A 24,359-nucleotide genomic window follows, 5' to 3' on the forward strand; every position below is an offset into this window, starting at 1 on the left:
CTGAAGTTTCACTTTATTTATTTTTTTTTAATTTTTGGATATATCCACTTCATTGGATGACAGAAAAACACTGCTAATGCTTCTTTTGAGTTATCTCATATAAGCTAAGTCCCTGCCAGCACTATTTTGGGCAGACCAATTGCACTCACATGCTTCTCGAGCAGACACAGGAGAGATTTTCACCCCCCGGTCGTTGCTACGACCCTACGCGCCTTGGTGCAGGTCAGACTCGATCAGCAAGGACATGAGCAGGATTTAAATATCAGCATTACTGCTGCACTGACCTCAGCAAGTTAAAGTAAACCTTGCTGTGTAGGGACACAGCATGTATACACCACGTATGTTCTAGATGGGCTTTAATGGATGGTCATCAGACCTTCCTTCTAGTGTGTTTATGAAGCTGTTCCTCCCTCGTAAGCTGCCACAGTGCTGTGCATTCACTTGAACACATCTAGAACTAATTAAATAGAAAAGGAAAAATACCTTCTCTGAAAAAGCTAATTTTTCAGATTTTTTTTTCCTTCATAAACAAGGGGCAGCGATGATGATGGGGATACAGGAGCACAAATGGACATCCACGGCCAAGGCTTTGTCATCTGCTGACCTGCGGCGTGATGGCAACCCTCCGGAAGACAGACGGAGGCGAAACATCATCAGCGATTCCCCAGGATAAGGCTTACACAAAGCAGCCGCGCGGAGCAGTGCCCAGCAGGTATCCTGGCGAATACATTTCAGGAGCCCTTACATATGGCACGCTGCCGTTAAAAGCCAAGAGATGCCTAGACAAATTCCCACGGGGCCCTTTGGGGAGGCTGACGCTGAATTTGTCGGCCCGAATTTTCGTCTTCCACTCAATGGCTATACTCTAGAAGTATAAGATGAATAGGGAGCTCGGGTGAACTTTGAAGCCTGCAGGTCAAAGTGCTCTCTCATTATCCCCACCGTTTTCTATCAGCGTAGCTCCTAGGCATCCCAAGGGAAGGGAAGGTTTGAGGCTCTTGGAAAAAAAACCCTAACATGACCAAGTCAGAAAACAGTAGGGTGCTTATGTACGTATTTTTTCTTTCCCCGTTATTCTCTTCCCCCACTTTCTTAAAAAGGAGGAATATCCATTTAGCTATTGTGTAAAACGTCAAGCTGGTGGCATTCACAGTTACTTATTTAGCTGGCACAATACAGCAGTCATTTCAACACGCTACCCTGCCAAACCGCCTTGACCCTTCCAGGGATACCTTGGATGCTAACTTGATTTCCACCCTCATCTCAAAAGCTTTCATTTTGTAGCCTATCCTTTTTCAGAGGGGGACAACAGTGCTGATTTGTGTGATACGGACACATTCACTGTAATAAAAAGCAGCGCCTTCATGTCTGAGCAGCTGACGCATCTGACAGTAAAGACAACTGATGCATTTTGGGCCATACGTCAAGCAGTATTTAATACAGTGCTCACTATCAGCCATTAAATATTTTAATAGGTTCTCCCAATGCAAATTTTCAACCAAGTCCTCCAGTCTGACTCAAGCCACAGCCTGGAAAGACCAAGCTATCTTCTAACCTCATTTATTCCTGCCACCACTAGAGGCCAGCTCACCATATGCTTCACAAAAATACAACTGCAAAATTTTGTACAACCAAAATGACCTGCTTACTTGCAATAACTGAAGATAACTAAGCCAGCAGACTAAAGTCGAGCCCTCTCACGAGCTTAAGAAACAGACTTTAGGTGATTAACAGAAGTGCTTTTCTTTCACGTCTTTTAATGGGAAGGTTGGTAATAATGCCTTTCATTTTCAAAATAACATTAAAGCAGCCAGAACAGCAACCCAGCCACAATATTGAAGAAAACAAAACCCACCACCCGAGAGCAGATTCTAACTTTCTGGCTTTGCTACCTATAAAGTTTTGTACAAACTGTAGTGGGAGCACAACTGGCTTCAAAACCTGCCTCTCCTTCCCACTGTGGTCTGCACTGGGCAGAGCAGATGCTACTTACATTTCCAGCCCTAGTGCAGAAGACTGATAGATAGAGGAGCCCATAAAAACATCAAGTCAGCCTTGCGTTGCTTCTTCAGTTCAGGTGGAGGCTTTTGACTCATAATGCTACTTTTGAGCACGTCAAAACGAGCAGCAACACCATCGTGAATTGCAAGGTGCAAAACTGAAACACGTCTGCAGTAACCGCCTGACGTACAATTGACTGACGGATTAAGACCGCTCTGCAGGGTTTCTTCACAACAGCTAATTGACAATAAACGTGCCATTGACAGCACCCAAACACACTGCAAAAGCAGCGCGGTCACTCTTTTCAAGGCTAAAGTCAATAGGAATAAGTCGTCAGTCAAACTGCATTGCTTCTAATACAAATCATGTCATAGAAAGATTTTAAGGTGAATGAGCAGAACCTCAGGAATTCCTAGAAACCGGATTCGGTGAGGCTTCTCAAGAAGCCCCTGATCGGGTGCTACGGTTTCCCCAGTAGTTTCTTGTCCAGTAGATGAGTCTGCTCCCTTACCCACTACCTGCTGAAACACAGCCAAGGCAAAAGGAGCTAGTTACAAACCTCGCAGACCTAGGAAAGGAGGCCTGAGCAAATGGCAATACGGAGATGGGTACCTTTTTCTTGGGGGGGAGGAAGAGGGGCAGCCACGGTGGGGGAGAGAGGGAAACAATTACAGGCGAGTAATTACTTCTTCTTTAAATGGATTCTTTCTAATCTCAAGTGGATTTACCTCTAATCTCAAAGTAATTACCTCTAATCTCAAAGGATGCTCACTCTGGGGGAGACTAAGCAGCTCCAGGGAAGCCTGGAGAGAAGCGCTCCACTGTCCGCAATAGGCAATGAAAAACTAACATGTGCACGTCCCCATCCCCGGGCGGGAACAACAGAGCCCTTGGACAAAGCAAGGAAGGGACCTGGGTGCACCTGCCCACTTCTGGCTTCAGGACCCACAGTTGGCCATCACAGTCTGAGGGGATCCAACGTAGGAGGGCTGCCTCAAAAATACGCGAAGGATAATTCGGGTATTTCTAGACTACTTTGCTGCAGATTTTCCAAACATTGAAGGCACTAAGGCAGCTTCTCCCAAGACTGAGCTGAAGAAGCCAGACATTTGTCTAGCTCCGCAGAAGAGAACAGTGGAAAAAAAGGAGAAAACCTCACTAGAGGATACAAGGGCTGAGAGACATGATTTCTGGTGGAAAGCAGCAATGCCTTGCAGCTAGTTGTCATGCAACTTATTTAATAATTTTTCTGAGACGTGGAAGTGACATCAGAAGCTATGTCAAAGCATTATTAGGGCAGGAATTTAGACTATGAAGTCTTGTGCCAGGCCAGACAGTGCTAATATTTAGCAGACAGGGGACACTAAGTTGGTGCAACCACAACAGCAGTGTGGCTTTGCACATCTAAAACAGAAGCTGTCTTCCAGATTCACATGCAGGTCTACAAGCCCAAGGACACATCTACAGAAATGCATCTGGTTGGAACCTTGATTTTCACTTTTGAATAAAAACATTGCCCATAGTGACTCCAACGGCTTTAGAAACAACTGGCCCAAATACAATAGAACTGGCCACCCTCTGATTTTCTGATGGGATTTATTATTAAATATAAGACCTGATATGACTCTAAAGATCTTGGTGAGGATCATGAAGTTTTCTGCATTTCTGTTTCCTGTACTGGAAAGTGAGCAGAAGAGGCTGGATCGCCCCAGGAGTTCCCCAAATTGTAGTCTCCACTTCTGCTCTACCTCCTGAACTGATTTGGCATGGAATGATCTCTGGCAAATCTCATCTTTCCTTCTGCTAACTGGCCTAGGAGCTACAAAACGTGCTTCTATCGAGTCAGATCACCATGCTCCTTCCACCCATGGATTGTGCTACGCACACAGAGGGACGGACAAGATACTTGGGCAGAAGCAATATTAGACACCAACATAAAAATGCTTTATGGCACGTATTTTAATAGCTACATCATTTTCAAAAAGCTGTTCAGAATTACTTTCTTGAATAAATCATAACCAGCGCATGTTGACAAATACCAGAAGACTTCCTCACTATTGACCCCACCCAGGACACTTTCCCTTATAAAGCACTTTTGTTGGTGGTGGTGCTTTTTAATCCTGGTACTGACAGCAAGACCACGCAAAGCATCAGCACAAAATAAACACTTAAACCTTTTCAATTGCCTCTGGGATTCAAGTTCCAGTGGATTTAAACAATCCTAACTGTCCACATACACTTTCACTGTGGAATTTTATTTCAGACTGTGCTTTTTGGGGGAGGAGGGGGGAAGGCAGTAAAGGGAGAGAAAGAAGTTTCTCCACCAAAAAGGACTTGACAAAAACATGTGTCTGGATGAACTTACTGACATTACTTTATCAAGGCTTGACATCTGCTGAATTTACAGGGAATGGTGTACTTACATGTAAACTAGGATGATAGGTCAGCACACCGTTGTCGCACAACGTAACGTATTTCTTCTTCCATTCTTTATTCAATGACTTGCCACTTCGTTTTAGCAGCATACCCTGTTCGAGGGGGGTAAAAAAAAAATAATTAAACACTATTTTGGCAATGCACAACTATTTAAGACATAGAAAAAGCTAGATATAATTGCTAACATTTTAGTTATATTTTCTCCTGCATGTTGCTCAGTGTCCCCCATTTCTCCCATGACACAGCTTTTCATCACCCACAGCTCCATTGCTTACAATTTAGAAGCAAAAGCTCTAAGTATAGCATTATAAAGTAAGTCAAGTGAACAGAAAACACCGTATCAATACCGGCTTTGTCCAACAGGCAAACGAAGTCCTTTTGCATTGAATTTCACTGCTCAGAAAAGTGTATTATTTTAATGCGACACAGAGTAAGGCTACGCCCACACGCACCACGTTGATAAAGATGACACTGTGTTTCCTAGAACTCTAAAATAAATGTTGCCTAGAACTCTAAAATAAATGTTGCATCTCAGGACAAGTCAATTTTCCATGCAATCACAGCTTCTGCTCACTTCAGCATGTACTTTGCTGATCTTTCCTATTTGTGGATGCCTCTGTTGTTCAGGCTTGGCCTCTCTGTATGCAGGGAGCTGTACACATCCATGTTTTCATTCCCTTTTTAGTCCAGTGAAACGGCATGGAAACCCTTCTAACCATCCACTGCAGCAAAGAGGAACAACACTAGTTTTGGGCAACAGCAGCGAAATGGAAACAGGGCTAATGAAAGACTTTTTCCAATATGTTCTGGACAATTTAGGGAAATAGATGTAATGAGGGAAGAAGGAGTGGGGCAAGACAACTCACCCTCCCACAAAACACATCCGATCTAAAAACCCCTTTGGATTTCATCAATCAACAGTTTAGATTAAAAAACATTATGTTTAAATGGACTAGAATTACTATACAATATCAATCTGCTCTCAGCTTAAAATCGAAATTGTGTGGAAAAGCAAAACCTAACATGGGATACTGTCTCTGCTGCACCACAACACAGGTCCAGCTCCATCTCTGATGTGACATTTTACTACAAACTGTAGTACCACGAGTACACAGTGGTTTCAAAGACCAAGTTCAGGGTTTAGAAAAGTCACTCACATTCATTTCAATAAAACATAATCAGGAATCCGAACTAATACAAGTTTCAATCCTCTTATTCCCATATAAACAGTATTTCCATTCTAAAGAAATTTAAAAAATGGAAGAACCGCCCTAGGGAGCACAGACCAACCAAAAAAAGACCTAACTATTGATGAGTTTTTGTTAAGGTGGACACATCTTTAGAAGAGCAATCTGTGCTATATGCTTTCTCACTAAACATGTGGCTTTATAAAATGTTGCCTTTTCAGACCAAACCCCCAAACCAGGAGTGGACAAGGGTGGACTCTGTGCCACTGCATGGCTAGATCTGTTCCAGAGCTAGAAAATCCCTCCCATCCCCAATTCCAGATCTTCAATACTCCGCTAAAGCCCCATGCCCCAAGCCAGGTGAATTAATAAGTCTTTTTGCAACCAGAGAGATGACTCCACATGGGAAGAAAGAAAGAAAGAAAGAAAAAAAGAAATCAGAGTTCATAACTGCCCGTTCCTGGAGAAATACTCTGAATAAAGCCCAGGAGAACCACCCTTGGCAATTCAAAGTAATCTGTGGATGGGACTGCAAATAAAAGCTTACGTCCGGCAACCAAATTAGACCCTAGGACAAACTCTAACTTTCCGACCAGCCGGGGTTCAGGTCTCTTTTTTTGTGCTGTTCATTGCTACATTTAGGCTGCTCAACCTCAAACTTTCAGCAACCCCAATGGGCTTCTGCGATGGCTTCTCACAAAAGGTTCGGCAAGCGCGAGCGGCGCATCCCAATTACAGCCTTCTGGTGGGTAGACACGTTGTTTTCTTTATTAAAAAATGAAAGCTTATTTCTGCCTTTGACTCGGCTGTTTGTCTATAGTAGGTGATCTGCCGCTTCACCTTTCCAATCTTTTATACCTCACCGACGGTCCGTGCGCTTGCGTTTAGGGGGATCCAATTCTAGTTATCACTGCGCTATACGGATCAAAAATTATTCTCCTAAAGCTGTTTCCCTGCGTTGTTTCTGCTGTGTTTGTTCCTCAGACCTTTTAATGGGAAAAAAGCTGTAAGGATCACACGAGTGATTTTTTTTTTTTTTAAGTTTTGAAGAAAGTAGAAATATATTTCGCACCTTTTCAACTGTCCCTTCGCTACACGTAAAACATGTCACTCCTTATGTGATCTCCAATCCATGCCAATTATAAGCTCAACAAATTGTGATGATATTTTATAAGTTTTCTACTTTCACAATTTTTATTAGATAGTGGTTTTGTTACTGCCCAGGTGTGAATTAAGAAAATCTATTTAGAGGTCTAAATGAAGAACGTATTATCCAAAATGGAGGTTGCACTTTGTTTTTAAAATGAAATTCCAGTTTCACATAGGAGAATCCCATTCAACATGAAACATCTAACATCTCCCTATCTATATATTACTAGCTAACAAATTGGACTTCCCAGTCTGTTTTCTTTAGGCACTACCTTACGTAAAAGAATAATTTTTTGTATTAGGTGAGCATTAAAAATATTTTGCAGTACCCACGGAGAAAACTGCTCTGAACACGAGGAGCTAATGTAAAGAGTTACAAAGCCTAGAAGCACATACGAAGCATGCTTTTCTTCCAAGGCCAGAGACTGCCACTTTGGGATAATTATATAGAAGGGTCTTGAGAAATGCTCTTAGTATCGGAGTTTAGATCAGTTCTAAATGCACTTTAACATTAACTAAACCTAAAAAAAAAAAAATAGAAATGGCCTAGATATGACAAGAAACATTACTTAAACAACAACAAAAAAGCCACAAAACCTTCACTTGAGTCACGTTATGTCTACATTTAAGCCACATCAGGTGTTCTGCCTAGGAAACCAGATACATTGCTTCCCATGACCTGTGGTACCTCGAAGGCAATTTAGAGGCAGCTTGGGCATATCTACAGCACTCCAGAGTCAAACAGGCCACACGTACCCACAGCATATTGTAAAAATCCCATTTACTCTCCCAACTATTCGGTAAAGGACTCTCCTGAACTAAGTAAATCAACTCATATTGTTATTAATCATATAACATTACTTATCCTGACTAATTTGTGTTAAATCTTCCATTCGCTACAATTTTCCCCGTGCAATTCTAGCACTATAGTTCAGCATTGCTGACCCAAGCCTCAAGATTCAGTACTTTGAGAATTTAACACCTCCAACTTGCTCAAACTGAGAGGAATTTAACACTTCAAATTAAATTTTACCACCTTCCCTCCAAAATTGCGATTCTGAATCTAATGGCAGAACACTTCTCCTACCAGATAGCACTGCCTCTACTTTTAATGAGCAACAGGAAAAATATTTCAGCTAGAGTGCACGAACTTCACTTCTTGGGTTTCGCTCAAGGAACTGCGTCACTGTGCAAAGAAAACTGAGGAACTGTCTGTACGTATTGCAATCTCTTTATTAGTAACGTGCATGCTACGTCTAGTCCCAGGAGGTCATTGCAAGCCAAAAGCAATGTTAAGTGTACAAGCTTTAAATAACTTACAAAGTTAATGTAATGAATGTAAGTGTTATCTGAAATCCATCACTCAGTGGCTTGCTGTAGCCTCAAGCTGTGATAAAACACCACTCATAAATTTATATTAAAACTCTGTTCAATAGCAATTATTTACCAACAAAGATTTATTGATTGCATTTGCTGTTAGAGACTGGGGCCCTAACTGAGTCAATCAGCTTATGTTGTTGAGCTTGAGGGCACCAGGAGAAGTTACAGGCTGCTATCAAGCTCTGCATCCTGATCGTTATTGGGAGAGTAGGAGCAGCTAATGAAAGGCCTCCAGTATAGGATTGATCGGACGTAAGGTAAAAGACCACCGGTCAAGGGACCGCTGTGTATAATGCACACGGTGCATGTGAATATGCAATAATCCACTGAATTTAGGCACTCCAGATGCCTTCCTGTAAGCGACAAACCTTGCCCACTTAAACAACAAATGAAGACAAACGGTGAAATAATTGCAAGTTTCTTTTAAGGAAATATTTCAGGTTTTAAGGCAGCAAATTATCAGCATTCCAAAGAGCACCCCTCAAAGTTGCTTACTACTGCATCGGAGATGCTGGCAAGTGAGCGTCCTTCTGGACAGGTGGTGACAGAAGAGACTTGCTTACCTCCCAGAAATAAATGTTATCAAAATGCACATCCTAGCCGTTACAGAGGTGGCTACAGCCCTGGCTTGGCCCGCAGAATTAACATAGTGTGCAGAGCAATATACTTTGCACTCCCGGTCGTGCTCGATTTTATTTGTCCCACTTTGCAGTGGACTTAGAATTTTGCAGGGGCCACAAGAAAGGGAGTCTGTCACCAGCAGCGTCTTACCAGCGACCACAGCCTAGATGACAACAGGTTTTCTTCGTTTGCTCCAGCTGTAGCTCTTGACTTCACTTTTTTTTTTTTTTTTTTTTTTTTTTTTTTTTTTTTAAAAGAGGATTTGGTACACTTGATTTTTCTTAGGATGCTGAGATAAAACGGCAGGGCCCTGGGTAAGTCAGCAGAGCTGAGGCTGCACCTCCAGTGATCATCTTCAGCAAAGGAAATATGATACTTCTGTTTCTTTTTTCTCTTGCATACTTGCACCACTGCCATGGCTGAGGTACTAGCGCCCGGCAAGTTTTTCTGGTTTTTTTTCCTCTCTCCTTAATTTTAGCCAGCCCCATACTGTTACCCTGATGCTGTTTTGACAGAATGAAATATGTAATCTTGTACTTAATCATTAACAGCATAAATTCTTAATTTTCCACTCAGGTCTTCAGTTCTCATAACTATGATTAGCAGCCAGCAGTTTTATGAATTTTATACAGCTCCATCATTTGCATCCTGTTCATAAAAGAAAAAAAAACCCCAACATTCAGAAATATCCTGACTCAAATCACCTGCAATGTCAACCACTTGGAGTCAAGATCACGAACAACTATTACATTTGAATTCTGGTCAATAATCCTTCCATTTCCTCTAAATCTATTAACATCATGAATAAACCTTGAAGAACCCTCCAGGTTTGCAGGACTATTCAGCACTAGTTAGTCGAGCTAGTAGCACTAGAACGAATCTATCTTCTAGCAAACGAGATTATTTCTTAACCAATAATTTCTGCTTCCAGAACATTTAACTGGAGCAAGTTGCTAGTCCTAAAGTCCATTCTTCCAGCATACGATAGACAACATAGAAATAAGAAGTAGGCAGCCAAATCACTAGGGAAAAAACAGTTAAAAATGCCCATCATTTCAACTCGTTTGGAATCATGGGGACAGAAAGTGTTTTTTCCCCCTAATTTACCAGATTTAAGTCTTCATTTCCAAAACAATGAAGGGAATGCTGGTTGGTCTTTTGGACAATTAGCTACAAAACTGCTTAAACCTTTTACAACTGGAAAACTGTAGCAAATATCTCATACAATAACAGGGCAGTGGGAATCCAAAGAACCACAAAACAAAGCCACACAGAAGTGGAGGACTTCCAAGGAGATCTGAAAACCGTAGACCACAAATATTCTCAAACTTCAGTTTCTAACACTAACATCACATTAGAAACTCCATATATTCTTAATGCAGCCAGGCACATGGCAGGGGAAGGGCACGCCTTACTTAAAAGCCTGCACTACTGTAGTCTTCAGAGTTTTGATACAGCTTCTAAACACGCTTCCCCAGCCAAGAAACATATCCTAAGGTAAGAGTTCTCCCATTCATATGGATGTTATTCACCAGCTTTATGGTCTTGGCGATAAATTATAAGTTCAAAATATTGAACTCAATTCTTTTCTAATATTCTCAAAACACAAGGAACACCAGGCAACTGGTAATAACACCATAAGTAGTTACCTAATGCTGAGACTGCGCAGCCACCTCTCCATCCAGAGACAAAAAGGAGAGAACATCTGAGACCTGACTTGGAACAAAAGGTAGTAGTTTTGCTAAAACTTGACAGACCACCTACCTACAGAAGGCTACTCTCCCAGCTCTCTGCATACAGGCTACTAAAAAAACTAAACTGAAAATAAGCTTTACTAAAATCATCCAAATGCTGATTAGGCAAGTCTCACGCTCTGTTGTAACGCCCATGATCAAGACTGTCACCTTCAAAGAAGAAGGACTACTGAACTGCTCCAAGAAACCTCGCCACCAGAGACACAGTAAATGGGAAGAGCAAACTTCAAAACATAGTGATCATTGTTACTGTGTTTCTGTTTGCCCCAACAATTCAACCTCTAGATTTTGACCTTACATGCCAACTGTGGGTAATGCAAAAGTTCTTCTGATAAGCAGCAAATACTTTTAAGTGAAGCCTTCACAGCTCCCCAGCATGCAGCTCTTTCAGGAGGTAGGTCCGTATTCCCAGCACGCCACAGACAAGGATTCCTCTGGATCTTGCTGAGCAGGAGAACCTGGTTTTATTTAGAACTACTATTTGCTTGAGAAGACAGAGTACGACACGAGGGCACTGCAATTTGTGGCCCGCAGACCAGGAAGCCAGCATTCGGCGCATCGCATTCAGCTGCCTGATGAGGAACCTCCTTATTTCAGGCAAAAAGATAATTGTGCAAGACCAGATCATCGCTCCAGGGTCAGAAGAGGCATTGGGATGGAAAGCTAAGGGAGCAGCTCTGCTGTAACGCCCAGCTGGAGCAAGAAACAAGTCCAGAGCTACACAGGTTCGCCCAACGGACAGGATCGCAATTCCGACCCCCCAGCCAGACGGTGCAGAACCCACCTTGAAAGGAAGGAGATGCCGAGCAAGTTATGGGACTTCTTGAGCATGCCTTCAATGGACAGCACTGAAAGGGGCTCTCTTTCACAGACCCTAGCTTATGATTATTTCTAAAATTAGACTTTTTAAAATTCATCGCACCCTGTACAGCTATCTCCATGCCTTTTCTACCAAGCTTAATCTTCGAGCCTATTACAAAACGCAGATGCAGCTACGTTTTTAAAGGAATGGTACCCCTCTCGCACTAAAACCCAGGCTACCACTCTGAAGTGGGCACAACACCTAGCAAGTCGCGCTGTTTTTCTGCCTTACAGCATACGGAGCTCTGTTGCCTTCCAAGGTTTGTTCCTATTTACCCTGTACCATTAAAAAAAAAAAATCACAGCCCTTAATAATCTCAAGTAGTAGGTTTATTAACCCCTTGGCATTGGCAGTTGTGGCTTCCCCGACACCGTCAGCACTAATGCAAAACGCGCCGCAATGCAAATCATTATTTTGGTGCTGGAGAAACCAGCCGGCGGATGCCAAGGGGTCTGGGGCAGCAGCAGAGGAGGTGGCAGCGATGGGCTCCGCTTGGGCCGTTGCCTCTTGCCATGGCAGCTGCGAACAAAGCCACCGTCTACGCAGATCAGCTCGTCACGACGTGGCGGCTCGGCCCAAAACGAAAGAGGAAAAATAACCTTGGGAGAGCGATTCAGTATAAGCAAACTTTGCCGTGCGGAGCGGCTACCGCAGAAAAGGCTGCAGCAGCAGAAACATGGCTGTAAAAACAGCTCCGTGGTCAGGTATGAAAAAATAGTAAATACCAAAACATGGTTTTGGGGGTTTTTTTGGTTTTCTTCCCCCCTTAAGAAACAAACCCAACATGGCGGCGTGGGGATGCAACCAAAAAAAGGAACCATCATGGCGCCGTTACAACTTCCGGACGCACGACCGCGCTCTCGTTGTGGCGGCACTACCCTCCCCGAACCCTCAAAATCCTCTTTATCGCATTTCATATAGAGTAGAGATTTGGAGGGGGGGACACGGGAGAAAGCCATGAAAAGCTAAAAACCCGGTTTTTAACTTTCTCTCCTGATACTATAGTGTTTCCATAGAAACATGAGGAAGACCACTTAAGAGAAGCTGCTTTTTTTTTTTTTTTTTTTTTTTTTTTTTTTTTTTGGAGCCGTGTTTGGCACCGTACCCCTCCCCCGGACAACCTATTATTTCACAAATGGATGCTTTTTGCAGCACCGGGGAAAGGGGTGGGGGGGGGGAGAAAAAGAAAACCGGAGCTTTAACCAGTTCCCCTGTGGCCCCCCTCCCTTTTTTGTTGGTAATATTTCTGTCATTCTGCCAGGGTACACGGTACAAAAGGGTTACACTTTAATTGAGCTGTCAGCAGCTCCGACAATCCTATAAAACTCCGATTATGCACGGCGGGGTTAGCGACACACTTGTTATTGTGGATGCCCTATTTGCGAAAGCCGGGCCCCCCCCGCACGGGTCACCTCACCCACGCGACCTTCCTGTCATTAGCCGCGTCTATTCCTACCTCACCGCTGCGAAAATCACACGAGCCAAGGCTTCAAAGCCCTTGCCAGGACTGAATTCGACCAGGAGCTAATCACCCACAAATCCAGCTCAAATGGCAATAATTGGCTAAACTGCTCACCTCTCCAGAGCTCAGCAGTAATTTGGGATAATAAAGAAAAGAATTATTCAGCTAACTGCCCTGAAATGTATGCTTTGTGACCGACACACTTCACATTTTAATAATGATGGACACAAAATCCAATTTAATGCGGCATCTCCTGAATAACAAAACCAAGAACGCCGGCAGGAAAAAAAAAAGTGTATTCTTTTTTTTTTTTTTTTTTTTTAAATTGTGTTCCATGTTATTGTGCGGAAAGGATTCACACTTCGTGTCACGAAATTTTGGGGACCAAAAAGGTCTTCATGAGCAACCCTCAGAAACTCTGCTCTATGATGGGATTCTTTTTTTTTTTTTTTTTTTTAATAAAAAGGAGTGTCCCACATTAAAAAAATAATTTCACCGAACAGTTATACCTCTGGGCCTCAATCTTTTGTGGGGGTAAAGTAAGAAAAATCCTTTCTTCTGCAGTAGAAGGTACCTTCATTATTCTAGTTAACAGCATCTCCCGATTGCCTCGCTTCTCTTTCCTTTTGCCTTGTTCTCTCCTGTCACAGGATCCTTGGCCCCAAAGACTGCAGCATGTACAGCTGCTGGGCTGGCAGTGACCCTACTTTGCCTGCTCCATGATGGGACCACCACTGAGCCGGTTCAACGGTGCGAAGATGCTCCATCACTTCTCCTTCCAGCCACCCCATTCTCTTTCCTCAAATCTCCCCCCCCAAGACCAAGAAAAGGAAAAACAGACACACACATCTATGTGCTTATATATAAATAAAACAATATTTGCATATTCTGACTTGCCACGCTGTTTATACACTTGGTGTCCAATTCACTCAGAGAAGGACTCAAGATGACACCCTCCCAGAGATGTAGTTAGTATATGTTAGGCAACTAGCATCCTCTCATCATCATCACAGAGGAATAAGAAACCCAATCTAGGATCATTCCTTAAGCCCCGTGAACCAACTCACCTTGCTTTAAGGGAAATTGTACATACTGACTTGGCGTCTTTCAGACACAGGACTGCTTCAGAGATACTACAATATTGCAACACACATCCATAGTTCTAGAATTCAGGGACTGAAATTTCCCGGCACACCGGTCATGTTTTCACATTGGCTTAACGCAAAGTAATATGTACACATGCATCTTGAGCGAATATGCATCAACGTCCCTGTATGTCAGCTGCCAGGAAGATACAAAATCAAGAGGCAGCAATTCAGCTGACTGCAGAGATGGAAAGCAAGTGCTACGTTTGTCTCGAGGAATTAGTTTAGAAATGCTTTTTAGCTCATTTGTTTGAGGCACGCACCTACCTGCAGAATTTTAGGCATTAATAGGAGGTAAGTCGGAAAGAACAGTCACAATGTGACATAACCAGGTTTAAAATGAATCCCCCTTCCTACAGTTCCTAAAACCACATTTAACGAGCTGCAGAAAGAAGGAAAAACCCACTCAGTCGTAATTCTTCCCTGTTTAACCTGCCCATTTAAAGAACGATCTACAACAAGGATCACTTTTGAAAGGATATTTCGACACAATTTTAACACAAACTTGGTTTTCCTTAGAATAGACTTTCATGGAACTGTGTTTTGCATGTTGTGAGATGAGGAAAGTGTTTAGAGACCATCATACTCCAAACCAAGACGGCGCTAGACCTGGTCACCACAGAGGTCACCTCTCTGCTCCAGGGGAGAGGAGGAAGAGGGAAGGAACAACCTTGTGACAAACAAGATGTCATATCTACTCTGAAGAGCACAGCCTACTTTGGACACTACGAACTGCCAACTACATCCTACGTTTAGGTGAAATGTCTTGAAGCACTTGTCCTCTCAATTTCTTCTTAAATAGGACGAAAATCTTTAGACAAATGAAGAACATTCCCACACACAAACAGGCAGTGTATGAAGAGACTGCTATGACCACATCCACTTGCTCAACATCTCAGCAGACTTTGACATAAGCCAACTATCCTAAAAACAAACCATTTATAAAAATATATAATATACGCTTCTCTACACAAAACATTTACCACAGCATGTTTGCTACAAAATAACAGAAAAGGGTTTTTACGCTCATGCTTACCCCAGGATGTCAGAGATGAACCATTTTAAAGGACCCACGATATCTTTTCCTTCTTCCAAAAAGACAGACAGCCCAATTTCTGATCAGAAATATTTAAATAGCACTAAGGATTTCGAACACAGCCTTCTCTATGAATGTACTTGATTTTTCTGCTCACCAGAATAAAAAGGTTCAGATGATATATCTACTAGCAGCAGCAGAGCCATTACTTTTTAAACAATCCCTTTGAGAACATACACAATCACCTTTTTCATTTAAACAAATGACTTCTGATTGTACTTATAATCAATCTGTACTTTACCCTCTGAAAACAAAGTCATTCTGGATTCAGCTCGAGGAACACAGAAGTGTATTTATCCACCCAAATTCCTCTACTGCTGGTCAAGGGCCATGACCCTCCTCTCACCGTTGTGTGCTTTGAAAGAAGAAATGCGTTTTATTGGGTGTAAAATTTGCCCCCGCCCCAAAAAAGAAAAAAAAAAAGCCTTAGATGATGTCTGCTGATCAACTTCTGTAAAGCCACTAGCAGAGGATAAAACACACGAGCCGGCAGGTTCATGCCTTTTGTCAAAGGCTAGCTCAGACGTGGAGGGGAGAAGGCAGGAACTTGCCCAAGTCCTAGAAGCTCTAGGAGGAGCCCAAAGCATCAGCTGTGCTCAGCAAAGGACGCTGGTGTATCTCTTCAGCACAAACTCGAGACCAGCACTTCGGAAGCCTCTTCACTTGCCTGTTGTACTATTTACTATATATTTGATGACTGTACTGTATGGGGGTATCTCCACATCTGCAATTTCTTCCTGAACCCCAGCGAAAACCTAGCCGAGGCCATTTCCAGTGATCTTAAAGCTATGATCTGTAGACAATTTTCAAATACAGATTTATTACATTTTGATCGTGATTTGCTACTGCACAAAATGAAAGTACTTACGTCATTAACTGAAGTAAACCACTATTACTGTGATAGATGTTATAGAAAGTATAATAAAGTAAGAGAGATGTTGCCAGTGTCAGCTTTTAGAAGGAACTTTTCTGAGAAGTTATAAATCAATGCTTTCGACAAGGATTTTATTAGGATTCCTTTACACATGAAAGCAATACCTGATCCAATCCAACATTTATTTAAGACACCCCAGACTAGTAATTCTCAGCATGACTTTGGTTTCGCCTGGGCCTACCGTGCCTTGTACACAGTGTACGCTCTTCTGCTCCCCCACTTACAAGCTCAGCATCAATCAGTGCAATTTCAAAATAAAGGATTTTGCATGTTGTGTCAGTAAGTTAAAAATTGTAATATTGTTTTAATGTTAAAATCACTCCAGATACAATACTTTATGTAGTATATTTCATGCCTCATTTGCTTCAACAGATATTAAACTTCAGTCAACAATTAACTACTGACACCACTTTTCTTTTAAACCAAGATGGATTTGGGGTGGAAGTTAAGGCAAAACTTGGATTTATTAGATTGATGCTAATTCAAGATCACCAGCTTATTTTCTTTATAAAAACATTCATTCTTAAGAGCAATACATGGTCACTTACTCCACATTTGAGCTGAACTGAAATTCACGCTTGACAGCCACACAGCACATATTTTAGTCAAAAAAATTACTGTAAGTGCATCTATTTAAAACACCATTTAAACTGTTAATTGTTTTTCCACTTACCATACAAGATAATTCATGAATGCAACCATTTAAGCAAATGTTTAAACGTCATTTCGTATACAGCACTTGCTCTCTTTAGATAGATACAAAAATTGTGTCGCTCTATTTACATTGATATGAAAATAGCATGCCAAAAGATATTAGTAGCTGAAGCCATTTGCCACTTTTCTGAAAGGAGCTCCTCAGCTCACCCTTATACTTAAGCATACGTGAAGCCAGCAAGCGTGCTGGGGTGCACAGGCCCATCACATGAAGGACTACAGTTCCCATGAGATAGCCCTGATTGCTCTCCTAACAAGGTGGCCATGACGAAGCTCTCGTCAAGGTCCTAGTCCTAGAAATGGCTCGCGTACACGAAGCCTGAGCCACACGGGAGACCAAGCGAAAAGACTTGAGCAAGAGTATATCACATCAGTAAAAGCACTGGGCTAGGCGATGTTATAGGCATTTCTGGCAGTGCTGGGTTTTTCATGGGAAGCCTTAAGGAAGTTGGTGTGAACTCTTCTTTAGATGTAATCTGTAGCACAGAATATGAAATCACTTTGTCACCCCTCATGCATATAGTGTGCCAATCACCCAGCATTTTCATGTTTTATAATGCTCAGGAGCGACAGCGGCTACAGCAAAGACTGCTGTCCTGTGCTATGTATTTCTACAAATGAAGACTTATGCCCGAATTGACAGTCGAGGCATGAAAATTAGACGTCTGAATTTTGCTCTCAGGAGACAGTGGTCTTCTGTTATAAGGGTATACAGATCTCCCTACAGGTCTGAGCACCCTCTCCGGCGTGGAGCAGAACCTGAGCTAAGGAGGAGGAATTCTCTTAACAGAGGAGAGGAGAAAAAAGAAAAAAAGTGGATTATCACAATTTATAGCTGCAAAAAATTGTAGATTTACCTTTTGAAAAGTTCATTTACTCCAAAGAAATCCTCCCTAGAAGACCAGTCCTTCACACATGTTGATCACTCAGTTTTAAGCATATATGCCAGCCACATCATTAATATTTTTAGTTTAACAGAGAACCGAGAAACAGAATACCATGCTAGTGAACTGCTCTCCTTCAGATGATATTACTGTTTTATGAAAGAGTAGCTAAGAACCAACTAGCTTGCAGGCAATGCAGAAGAACGCTATGTTCACAAAAGGTAATTTATAAAGATCAGTTATGGATTTGTGTGTGCGGTTACTTGCCTGTAGAATTGGCATGTTATAACATGTTAGACGAAAAAAATCTATTCTTTCATTAAGTAATCACCCATAAACAAGATTTAAGACTAATTTTCAACCACCTTTTCCAACTTCGTATAGATAAAGAATGTGTTTGTAAAGAAAAAAAATTATATAAATAAAAATGCAAGGTACCCAGAGTGCGGCTAATGGGATTTGACGCTGGCTTTAATTTTAATGAAGAAAGTTGCCAGTAGCAACAAAACTGTCAGCAGCAGCCAAGCACCATTAATAAAGACCCAGACAACATTAGTGGCACGGCAACAGTACAAAAGGTTCCCCCCGGTTCATGCTGTGCTAAATTGGCTGCCCAATTTTTCTTAAGTGTCCATACTATTTAGAAGACAATTTATTAATTTTTGTCATCCATTGTCAGTTGACAGGCCATCATTTTGCATCCCGAATTTTAGATGAAAACTAATTGAAAAGCCTGGCAGTATTTATGAGGGGTATTATTTGTCAATTATGGCTGCTGATGAAACTTGGTACTACCAACTTTAATACCCCCACGCGCGGGTGTGTCAGTCAGACGACTTTTTTTTTTTTTTTTTTTTTGGTCATTTCAATGTTAGTTCTACAAAAGGGACAAAAAGCAATGACCAAATCAATTTAGAAAACTCGTTAAGGAAGAGGGCCCCATCAATCCCCTCTACACACGCTCTGAAGTCACCAGAGAAGGGAAGGAAGCACTGATGTCCTCCAGTAAATCACAGCTCTCTCTCTCCGAGATACCTTCTAGGAGAAAACCACTCCCTTTGTTTCCTATTTAACAGAATATATCTGCAAATATGTCATAATTTAAGTTATCCCTCCAGCTTTGTCCAGGCTGTCTATTGCTGTCTTATCACTGACCTTAATAAACCGATTCTTTGAAAGTTTGAACACCTCAAAGGCACTCGGACAAATTCTTCACCGTAAAGTAGCAAAGCTTACACCCAGACTTTCCACCTTTCCTCTCATTATCTTGATTTTGTTATTTAAAAAAAATAATGCTATCACCATTTGAAAACTTCTGTCACTATCTCTAGCACCTCTGGGGAGAACAGGCAGCAAAAACATACCATGATTTGAGTGCTTAAAAAGCAAAAATAAAAACCCACCACAGTATGTACTTTGTGGTGTATCCTAGAGATTTAAATACCAAACAATACTCTAAAAGAGCAGAAATCCGACTGCTACAGGCAATAGAGCAAACCCTTCTGGTAAGACATGATTGCTCACATGCTCTTACCGTCTAACACTGTGGCATCAGTTATTAGTACTATTGCTGGCTCCCACTCTCAGAAGGATGTTTATTTGCATTCCTGATTTTGCCCTTTCTTATAGAAACTTCCTTCTATCCTGAAGGATAGAAAAACAGGGATAAATTGTCACTAATAATTAGCAAAAAGAAAAATCTAGCTTCAAAACCCACAAAACACAGTCACACTGTCTATCTCTAGGCCTTCTTTTTTGTGCTGTGTAGTTTTTCCCTTTGATTCACTGCCAGAGTATTTTGACACGTCACTCAACTGCATCATCACAATATTCCCGTGAAATGACAAATGATACACTGATATACAATAGGTGCCAGGACTCTAGATCAAGTCATATTTAAGTGCTGTTTCAATCCTGCAGTAAGTATATTAAGGGCCCCAGTACCAGCGTGAGATCGCTTTAGCTACTGGCATCGTCAACATTTTAACTGGTATTTCCGCTACTCCTGCAAAGTAATGAAATAACTATTCTTTTGACAGCAGAAGTGAGGATTTTATTCATCTGGCTGAAGCCACAGTCTCTGGCTGAGTCAACAAGGATAAACTATCTCACAGTTGTGGTCCATGGCCTTAACTACATCCTCATCCTTGTGCTCTTCCTGTAGACATTACAATTTTCTAAACTTTCAAAGGCTACACAATTTCTGTTTTCCCCACTCTCCCCCACCTCCCCGTACTTTTCTCTCTAGTATAAATGAGCAAACCTCAGTATTGACTTAAAACACGGGCACTCTTTAACATATCCTATAACATACTCCACTTGTTTCCGAAGATTACAACAACACTGGAAGATGACAGCTGTAATCTCATTTAATCACTCATTTAGGAACAGATCACGTCATTTGCCTTTACCAACAGCAACAAAGCAGCCTTGAGTTGAGTTGATTTACTATACGGGCAAATATTTTCCTCTGACCATATAACAAAAATAGGTCAGTACTAGGGAGGAAAATGTGTCCTATTCAAAATAAACTTCAAGCAGCAATACTACTTTAATAAAATTTAGAGATGTAATAGTCTTTTACAATGCACTGTTGATAATAAGGTTATATTACCAGAGCCCAGGATGGGGGCAAACCATAAAATGCTATTGTTCTCCTTCAGAAAAAGATTCAGTGAAAACTAAACAGGAAAAAATATTCTTCTTTATCATAAAACCAGCTATAAGTCTAGTTCAGTCCAGACTCAATCAATACTTTTATTCCACACCTGTTTTCCAGAAGATACCATCAACTGTGCTTAAAAAAAAAAACTTGTTGAGCGATACTATTTTCCAACATGTTACATTTCAGACTCAACTTTAAAGCAAAAGCTTTTCCCCCCACTGTTTCCTAGAATTAAAAATCCTGCACGCTTAGTTATCCTTCTGCATGAGATAGCATAATACAATGTTGATATTCATTTGAAGTACAAATTCTCCACCTGGAAAAAAATTTTGGTGCAGTTCTTACATTATACAGAGGATCATTATCGTCTTTTCTTCTACTGCATTCATGCTTGGTCTCTCTCACATGTAAAACACAATTAAGTGCCTCATTGGGGGGCAAGAAGACAGTTTGCTCCCTTTGATTCACTTCCAGGTGTGAGATCCAAAAGCAGCCGGTCTGACCCACACGCAGGGGCTGTACATGGGAAAATCCATGTGCACTACGAGAAGCTCCCCTGCCTGCACCGACAGACGGCAGAAAGACTGTTGGTCGTAGGCAGGAGGAGCTGAGCGGATGGCAATGAAGATGTGCATTTTTTCCTCGCAGAATCAGTAACATAGGGCTGGAGAGCCTGGTTAATTATCTTCATATTTGGGGCTACGTGGCATAACAGTCTAAGCTACGTTCTGAGCCGGAGGACAGCGATCTGTTGAGAACGCAGGTGGAGACCTTTGGAGATCTCCAGGGATCAGGTCTCCACCAAATGGAGTCCCTTGACCGGATGCCCTCAGCTACCCCAAGAGAGCCTGCGTTCAGGCTTACTTGGTCATCTGCACTTTCCCCTATTGGTGCATTAGTTAAAAGTGACAGCAAGTTGTTTCTACAAAGCCGTTTTTAATGGCAACAAAGTACTTCCACCAGAGATGAGCAGAACCTCTAATGCCGCAGAACTCTTGGCGGCTGAGAAGAGAGGATCCTTACATGCTAGTCCACTACTTATTTTCACTCCTCTTTGAGGTTATCCCTCCAGTCATCTTTTCTTCTTGTTTTAATCGACCTAACGGAAACTAAATTCACTTGAGTACAAACATATATCAGCAGCATTCCAGAATCACCAATATCAGCAACGTTTAAAAAGCAACTTTGTGACTTCTAAAAAGTGATCATCTGAGCACAGTCTGAACTTACAGAAGCCTGGAACATGTATGTTGGAAGAGACCTCTGGAGGTCATCCAGTCCAACCCTCTGCTCCGAGCAGGGCCAACTTCAACCAGGTTGCTCGGGGCCTTGTCCAGTCGAGCCTCGAACATCTCCAAGGATGGAGATTTCACTGGCTCTTTAGACCCCTGCTCAAATATTTGACCATCCTCAGGGTGAAAAAAAGGTTTCTGCATTTTTAATCAGAATTTTCCTGTTGCAGCTCCTCTCAAAATCTAATCCACAGTATCGTTTCCTTTACTGCTCGCTTTTATTAATCAGCTTGCAGTGAGGTTCACGAAATGTTGCTTTCCCCTGCTTGGATAAAGTACGCATTTTGCATAACTGAAGAGCTTCGCAAACCGCACGCTTTAGAGCACAGTAGCTGCAGCGTTATAAGACTCACTAGGACGATCGCTAAGCCATTATTACAAAATGGAACAGGTTTGTTCTGCCATCAGTAATATCTTTTATGCACTTACACTGACATCTTAAATGGAGGTTAACTAATATATTACTGATTTAACTTTCAGTACAATTCTAGAGAGGCATACGTATGCCCAGGGAAGGTTCTGGTGCTTGAGTCTGCAAAGAATTGAAGTCAGACTAAAAACGCACATTGTCACTGAAATGACAAGGAAAAAGAAAAGCTTTACCAGTCTACTTAAAAATTAAGGTGACCACAGGTGAGTAGTGCTTTATACAGTTTCAAAAAGAATCAACTCTATCTTACATCAAGAGATTTAGCTACGTTTTCGAGTGCTCCTGCTCAGATTAAGAAGAAATGGTGCTCATCAGAAGCCTGAAATCAATATTGTAAGACAGAGGAGCCTTCATCTCTAATTCAAAAACCTCTAGATGAAGAGAAAACCACAGTCTTGTTTCTGAAAGTTTTTCTTCTCCGGCAGGTAAACCTGTCTGGAAAGACCAACTCAATGCCACAAGCCTACTGTAAACACAGCAAGAAAGCTCCTTTTCTCCAATACATCCACAAAGGGATGGTGCTTTGACAGAGGATAAATTTGACGTTTGAGTCCCCTTAATCTAGCTCAACAGGCAGAGACGAGACACCTTTCACGATCTTGATGCTTTTAAGATATGTCTAAAGTTTGTACCCCCACTGCAAGCCAACTAGTTCAACCCACAACGTAAGGGAGATAAGGTCACCAAAAGAAACAGTGTAAAATCTAATTTATTTTCTCGGCATTGTTATAGCGAATTGCACAGCAGAAGAAATTAAGGGTTCTTTGTAAGCAGCCTAACTTTCTGCGGAAATGCACCATTTTTACTAAATCTACCTTTTTAACCTCTTTGTTGCAAAGTGTCAGCAGCGTATCAGAGCAGCAGAGAGTGACTAACAAACAGAGGCCGCTCTGCAAGCTATCGGTAGTCCAATCTGGAGTCCACCTATACGTTAACTCCTACCGCTAATTCATCATCCAAGCGCCCGACAGCTGAGCTGATTGTGAGCCCTATAGTACAATAAGGGTCTCGGCTGACCACCAAAATCAGCGAGAGTGGGGAGGGCTTGATGGGCACAGGCCTGGAGAAGGCCTAAGATAAGTGCTGGCTGTCAGCGCAAGGACAAAGAAGGGCAGGCCCTGGGGAGAGAAAGGAGATAAAAAAAAATCTCGACAACTGCTTTATCTGATGAGGGTTATGGCTAATTAATTATAAACTCAATTACCTAACCCTTACTTCAGCAGTCTCTATTCATTAAGAGATAAAACCTGACTGACTGCTAACTTTCTCTTGCACACATACACACACGGGGTGCTCGCTTCGAATTTGCACGCTTTAACACACAATTTCTTAAAAAAGACCTCCAAAAAGCATTTGTACCTGTCAACTTTCCACTCACAGGATGGAGCATTTCTTTTTTTTCCTACCACCCAAAGCACCCTCTGTTGCACGATGGGAGGGCCTGGCCTTCATGCTGTGCATTGGCATTTAAAAGCAAAAACCAGACATTAAACAATAGACATTATGGACATCAAAGCATCTTCTCACAGCCAAGTTTCTGCCTCCGTGGGCTTCTGATCTATTCCACATTTTAAATTGAGCTTTTAATTTTGGGTGCTAAAAGTATGCTGGTTTAGCTCGCCAGTATCAACTAAACATTATTCTTCCAAAGTCTGAAGGCAACCAGCAAAAATGAAGTGCACTGAAGGAATGAACCCTTAAAAACCTTCAGCCAAGCTAACACTTGCTAACAATCCAAACTGAATTTTGCATGTGATGTATGGAAAAATTTCTGTTTTATCACTATTCAGATTCCGCCTGCATTCCTGTGGTGCTTGGTCTTTCCTCTAGCTTAAGTTCTTGCCCCCTTGTGTTGCACTTGACATAAGCTCAGATGGTCTCGTAGAATCAATGTGTTCCATTAAAAGAAAGCTCCTCTTAATCTCTTTCCAAAGACTGCAGACCTGTCTCTCTCACCTTTTTGACAGAACTGAGATCCTCAAATCTCTGTATCACTCTGGATGCCCTCTCCTGTAGCTTTTCCATTTCTATAGAAGAATGGTTTTATATGTATATGCGTTCATATATGTAAAAAAAAGTGTATATATAATGTGCATATAATGCATGTGCATATACATACACACACATTATATATACATACTACATATATAAAAACATTTTTATATACATACACATATACATGAAACACAAGGTGACCAGATCTACACAGTATTTCAGTATTTCATATTGTTGTCTGAATTTTTTATAAAGATAATTTCTAGTACGTAGAATGATGGAACCCTGGTTTGTCTCTCTGCATTTCTAATACTGGAACTGCGTTTTCACAGTATTATATGGGTATATTTAT

The 24,359-nt window shown here is 41.7% G+C and overlaps 1 protein-coding gene across 4 annotated transcripts in view; it reads right to left on the minus strand.

Annotated features, from left to right (window-relative positions):
• Positions 1 to 24,359, minus strand: part of AGAP1 (ArfGAP with GTPase domain, ankyrin repeat and PH domain 1) — a 394,511-nt gene that overhangs the window by 142,068 nt on the left and 228,084 nt on the right. For all 4 annotated transcript variants that reach the window (XM_026104675.2, XM_026104674.2, XM_064515404.1 and 1 more), the window contains exon 10: positions 4,425 to 4,529. In XM_026104675.2, the coding sequence (XP_025960460.1) occupies positions 4,425 to 4,529 (105 nt within the window). The remainder of the gene's footprint in view (positions 1 to 4,424; positions 4,530 to 24,359) is intronic.

This window comes from Dromaius novaehollandiae, chromosome 7, assembly GCF_036370855.1.
Source record: "Dromaius novaehollandiae isolate bDroNov1 chromosome 7, bDroNov1.hap1, whole genome shotgun sequence".
NCBI classification, from domain to species: Eukaryota; Metazoa; Chordata; class Aves; order Casuariiformes; family Dromaiidae; genus Dromaius; species Dromaius novaehollandiae.